This window comes from Thalassophryne amazonica, chromosome 9 (genome assembly GCF_902500255.1).
Source record: "Thalassophryne amazonica chromosome 9, fThaAma1.1, whole genome shotgun sequence".
Taxonomy (NCBI): Eukaryota; Metazoa; Chordata; class Actinopteri; order Batrachoidiformes; family Batrachoididae; genus Thalassophryne; species Thalassophryne amazonica.
In genome coordinates this window covers 59,994,188-60,000,187 of record NC_047111.1, presented here as the reverse complement: position 1 = coordinate 60,000,187, position 6,000 = coordinate 59,994,188, and the positions used below count along the sequence as shown (strand labels likewise).

Sequence of the window (6,000 nt, the reverse complement as noted above, 5' to 3'; positions counted from 1 at the left end):
TGGCAACTATCCAGGAAGAGAACCAGTCTATCTCCACCTTCAGAAAGTAACCATCTAGCTGCTGGAGCCAGGAGAAATGTGGGCGTTTCATCTGCCTTCTCCATCTGCTGGGGTCCTCAACACTGACGCACCTACAAGTTGGATCACAGCAACCATCACAATGCAAGTCACTCCTCAATTCACAAAGTAAGATTACATTACAGTTCAAGTAGAAGAAACCAAAAGGGGGAAGGGGAGGGTCATCCCCACATCAAGTCCATTTACATGATGCCAAAAGCAGACTTTCAACTTTCTGGGGGGGATTATAAAGACCAGAGATCAAAAGTTTGGGTAATTTCCCATTCAACTGAGTGGGAAATTGTGACCAAACGTTTGGCTGGTACTGTGTCTATATATAGTTGATGAAATGCGTAATAACATATTGGCAGCAAAGGTGCAACAGTTTTATTACAATGAACTGGCAACTATTGTAATTACATCCACCAAGGATGTAATAAAATCGGTTATTTATTTAGCTGTCTGTTCGCAAGATTATGTCAAAACTACTGCACAGATTTTGACAAAAATTTTTTGTCATAGATAAATATTAGGCCATGGAAGACTCCATTAAATTTTGGAGGTTATTTGGATCTGGATCAAGATTTCACTTCACGCAGGCTTTGAAGGGTTAAATCAAACCTACTTCACTTATTCTCACTAAATTTGCACCACAGATGGAATATCAGGGCATGGAAGATTCCACTTAACTTTGGAGGTGATTTAGATCTGGATTGGTGGATGTCAGAAATCTCTGATTGCTCTTGTCTATCAGTGGTTTTGTCTCTGGTTTAAAAGGCCAGACTTCAACTTCTTAAATGTCATTTTCTGGCTTCTTCATTCCTCTGACAGCAAACTGAATCTTTGGACTGTTGACAAAACATTTGGGGATCTGATCTTGGGCTTTGAACACTACTGATCAATATTTTTCACCATTTTATAGACCAAACAACTAATGGATTAATCCAGAAAACAATCAGATTAATTGATAATGTAAATTATTTGGTAGATGCAGCCCTATGAAATCTGCTAAGATTTTGTCTGTCACAGAAACAAAGCTGTGTGCAAGATTTTCTTTTCCCCATAACCTAATTTTTGTTGCTTTTAAAAATTTGTAAAATAAATGCTTTTTTTCCTGACAACACATTTGAATCCAGTGTTGAAAGTTCATTAGAACTTATTACATTTGATTGGTGCTTTGTATGTCATATGACAGATTAATTCATCCCATTTGTGTTGCATTGCATTTAGAGTGCAAATTTGGTTCCATTCCACTCTACACACGCACGTCCTCGTGCGCACTCGCACAGCCAAATCCACTGTTCTGCCTGGAGGCTATAAGCAGGAAGAAAGAAAAGCTGGACTAGTTTCTGATGTGATTTTTTTTTTTCCACTGCACTGAGGACATACAGCTTTTCTTTGGTAGTGCATGCACAAGCGCCGACCAGTTTGAGTGTGTGCGCATGTGAGGTACAGTCCTGAGACAATCTGATTGAGCTAACTGACATTGCTAATTCTTGTAAGACACACACACACCAAATCCACTGTGGTGTCTGGAGGCTGTGAGCAGGATGAGAGAAAAGCTGGACTAATGTCTGATTTTTTTTTTTTTTTTTTTGCTGCACTGAGGATGTACACAGTCCACTGAGGTGGTTGCGTGCGTGTGCAGGGACAATGACATGATTTGATTGAAAACATGAGAAAATGTATATTTACAGAATTTTATTTCATTATGTTGCAAACAATGACATCCAGTTACACTGATACACAACCGTTACTGTGCGTGTATGTGCATTCGTGACTGTGTAAAGAGCAGTGAAATCACAAAGGATGAAATTCCTGTGTGAAGGAACCCTCACTGGGTGAACAAGGCAGAGGTGGCGAGCAGGAGGGCGCCAGGCGGTTCTCTGGGGCAACACAAACTTTCTTTGGGGAGTGTGCCCGTGCTCTCAGCAGCTTACAGATCATTAAGGTCCTGTGAGTATCTACAACGAAGCGAGCTGTTAAAAGACATGAAGTACTATAAATGGACAGAGGGTGAGAAGCTTCTGCACCGTCTGACTATTGTGCAGAGATTCTCCTGTCATATTATACAGACACACACAGTGTATACACACACAGACTAACTCACAGAACCTTGTGTGTGATTCACTTGGGGAGGGGCCCTGTATCCTGCATCTTCTGCCCTTTCTTTGCATATACCTTCCCTTTCACCGTCCGCACAGCAACAGACCACAAACTTGGAGGCATGGAGTAAATCAAAACATCTAACACCCCCCCAAACAAGGGGTACCATTGATTTTTGTCCACCGTCACTTATGTGGAATCCACCTGCTCAGCACATATTCGCCTTCTGACCAAACAGGAAGTCAAGCAAACAGTACGCGAATTGAGCTATTTTAAAATTAAACTTTTCTGTTTGTTTACCATGCAATGAATACTTTTCTTTTGAGTGTGTATGTGTCAGAGACTGCGTGACATTTATTAAGCGTACCCTACATCCAGAATAATTTACATTTAAAAAACAAAAAAACAATAGTCATCTTAATAGGGCAGGAACAATGTTGCGCAGGAGTTGAGGAGAAGGGAGCATTGAGGACTTGGAGAAGGTCAAGCGTCATGTCAGCTATGGTTTGGAGTTAGATGGGTGGGGGCGGGAGCGCTGGGATGGCTGTAAGGAGAGGAGAGGACTGAAGCAAAGGGGCGGGGCTATAGAGCTGTTTTTGGAGCTGGGGGTGGGGGCGTGACGAGGCAGGAGGAGGCGGTCTCAGCGGCACTCCCAAACTTTGACTGTCTGATCAACGCTGCCCGTCACCACGTAGGGAGCAGTCTTGTGGAAATCTGCAAGAGACAGTCATGTCACCCACACTTACTTTTGCATCAAACACCCAGAATCAGCTTCGCAGCTGGCTTGTTATAATTTCAGTGCAGTCTTCTTTTTTTTGTTGTTTTTTTTTGTTTTTTTAAGATGTTTGACAGTCACAGTGTCTCACCCAGAGAGGTAACGAAGTGTTCATGAGCACATAGGGTCTTCATGCAGCGTTTGTTCTTATAGTCCCAAACCCTCAGGGTTTTGTCATCAGCACAGCTCACTATAAATCTTCCTCCAGGATGCACCAACACACCACGCACCCAGTTATCATGGCCCACCTGAGGATGATGAGATCACAAATTATTCTCCTCACTCACAGGATTTATAAAATAAAAAGTCATCAATTTAAACCAGCTATTCCAAAACACTGTGCATCCTTGGAGGCGGAGCAAAGTGAACACAAATGTGAAGTACAACGTCAAACGCAAAGGATTCCTGTGTGCACAACTATCTATTTTATGTACTGGTAATATGCATTTATGCAAGGGTATGATTATTCAGAGAAGAGTTAGCCCAGTAAGGTGGCACGAGGCTGAACAGGGCTGCTCAAAAATAGAAACCAGAAGCGGGGAGCTAGCAAATCCCCCACCCAGCGATCAGTAAATTCTGCACTGGATGACCTCATGACCGGTAGATATAAGGTCATTTGGTACCTTGAGGCTGCCTTGGAGTCAGTTGCAGGCTTAAATGTTTAGAAGGTCGGTATTCTCAACGAGAACCCCACTGATACTTTGCTCAGGAGAGGTGGGGAGAATAATCTGATGCCTGATAATCATGAAATGAAAGGATAAGAAGAAATGTACTCCTGTGCTTGAGGGACCTGTGCTTCAACACGACAAAGAACAAAGTTGCACAGAAATTCACTGACAGGTCTGCCCTCATCAACATATGTCAAACAACTGCAGGCCTGTCTGTTTTTCCTGATACTCCTGTTACAGTCAACTCTGAGCCAGGTGGTATGTCGCCTATACTTTTGTTCTGCAGATCTACTGCACATTTTTGTCTATCTGCTACACATGACAAGCTTCCCAATGAAAGCATTTTACTGTCAAACAGTGCAAGCTGCACAAAGTATAAGACCCTTATTCTGAAGCAGAATTCTGCCCAAAGTCAGCAAATGTGGTGTTAAGCCAGTACCACAAAACAACTGTATGGAACCGCACTGGGTTCTGCATGTCAAGCACACAACTAGTTTATCCTCATCTCCTGAAAGTAACCATACATCTGCCACAGTCAGGTGACACACCAACACTGGCATGTTTCCTTCAAAACAGATGTTCCTTCTGTCTCTGAACACTGTATATAAAATATTTTTGTCTCGCCTGTTGTGGCTCATTGATGGTGTCATGATGGTGATGTTTTAATGTGCTCTGCCCTGACACTGGCATTTCAATGTGACAGAAAAGAAACATCATTAGTTTAAGACATTTGCAAAAATAGCACGCGGACAGAAGGCAACAGCCACACTGGTGACTAATGGGGGATGTGCTGGGATTAGGTCAATTTGTGTGTAATAAACTCATGTATACCAATAAAAGCACTTACAACAATGACGACTCACATAATGAACCAAATTTCAACATTACAAGCATAATTTTTATCCATTTCAATACATGTTTATGGTTTCATGTTCGAGTAACTGCTGCTTTGGAAACGTGGCCCAAGTCTCACAACCACTGTTGTAAACGTGAATACATACCAGAGTCATAAGACAGAGTCCAGTACTGACATCCCACATCTTAACTGTTTTGTCTCTGGACCCAGAGAGGAGGAAGGGTCCTGGTTTTCCACTCTTTTTGTTCTGAATGACAGAGATACAGGGAGAGGAGGGGGGCAGGATATACCGGCAAAAATTACAAATGTGAGTAGAAAATAAACATCAGTGAAAATGGGTAAGGAGAAAGAGTAACAGAAGTATAAAATTTTATAAGTTAATTGTTTCAAAGACAAAATGATTTAAGTTTCAACTGAAATTTAGAGTTTTTTTTTATTCAGGTACTAAAGTGCACATCACTAATAAGTAAAAAGAATTACGAAAATATTGATTTTTCTCTGTTTATTTTTGGTGACATACGTCCTGAGAAAGTAAGTCATAAACATGGTTAAATTAGCCTGATTTCATCTGCTGCTGATAAACACTCAAACCACAAATTGAGAGGAATGTGGACTTCAAAGACATCATCTTAGGCCACACCCCTTGAGACGCTCTACTGAAATGAAGGAGGAAAAAACTGAACTTTACAGTGTGAAACAGGTGTTATTTTGTGGACTTTGATGGTGAACACATCAAAACAGTTAAAATCTGCATTTCATGAGGATGCACTAAAATGACTAGTGTTGCTTATTGGGTGGCCAGATTTTCCAAACTTAAATATTTTGGTTTTTTTTTTTGTTGTTTTTTTTTAATAGTGCATCTGGGACAAGTACAAGTGAATGGACTTCAAAATGTGGATCTAACCACAGATTTAATTTTTTTTTCCTTTCGTGTGGCCAGGAGAAAATTTTTAAAGGGTGTTTCCTCTCCCGAAAGCGTGTTTGTGGGATGCTACATGCGGGACACCAGCCACTCTCGCTGAGGAAGCCCCTTCTGTGATCACGGAGTCTGACAGAAAGGTGAGAACGAGTGGCCACTTTTAACAGGACAGCTGGGACGTGGACCAGTTCCCAGCCCTTTGAGTTTTTGGCTAAGCCAAGTTAAATCGATGGCTAAGCTAAACACAACTGGGAGCCCCAAAAGTCTGGAGAAGATCTGACTGAGGAATGTTGTTTTTTTGGCAGACAAATGACAGTGCCACACAGCAGAACAATAAGCGAAGTGCGCATCTCAGGCCGCGCGGTGCATTATGGCAGGTTAAAGTTTTCAGCTACCAACCCACAAGCTGTGGTGGCGGAAAGCAGTGAGGAGTGCTGTGATTTGGATCGTTTCAACCGCTGGAAAGTTGACGATTTAAAGTGTTTTTGTAAGCTCCGCGCATTGCCTGTTACAACCAGGCCTACGTACGGCAGTGGACAGAAATGGAAAGAAGAGCTGGTTGTACTTGCGTGTGCTGCATCTGTACAGAAAGTACCGTTAGTGCCGACAAAGGAGGAAG

General features: G+C 42.0%; 1 protein-coding gene across 1 annotated transcript in view; it reads right to left on the bottom strand.

Annotated features, from left to right (window-relative positions):
- Positions 1 to 1,741: 1,741 nt before the first annotated feature.
- The window catches only part of LOC117517214 (lissencephaly-1 homolog B), a 48,505-nt gene continuing 44,246 nt past the window's right edge, over positions 1,742 to 6,000 (bottom strand). The window contains exons 9-11 of the mRNA XM_034178156.1: positions 4,608 to 4,709; positions 3,030 to 3,186; positions 1,742 to 2,877 (exon numbers count right to left, since the gene is read on the bottom strand). Of these exons, the coding sequence (XP_034034047.1) occupies positions 2,804 to 2,877; positions 3,030 to 3,186; positions 4,608 to 4,709 (333 nt within the window). The 3' untranslated portion in view covers positions 1,742 to 2,803. The remainder of the gene's footprint in view (positions 2,878 to 3,029; positions 3,187 to 4,607; positions 4,710 to 6,000) is intronic.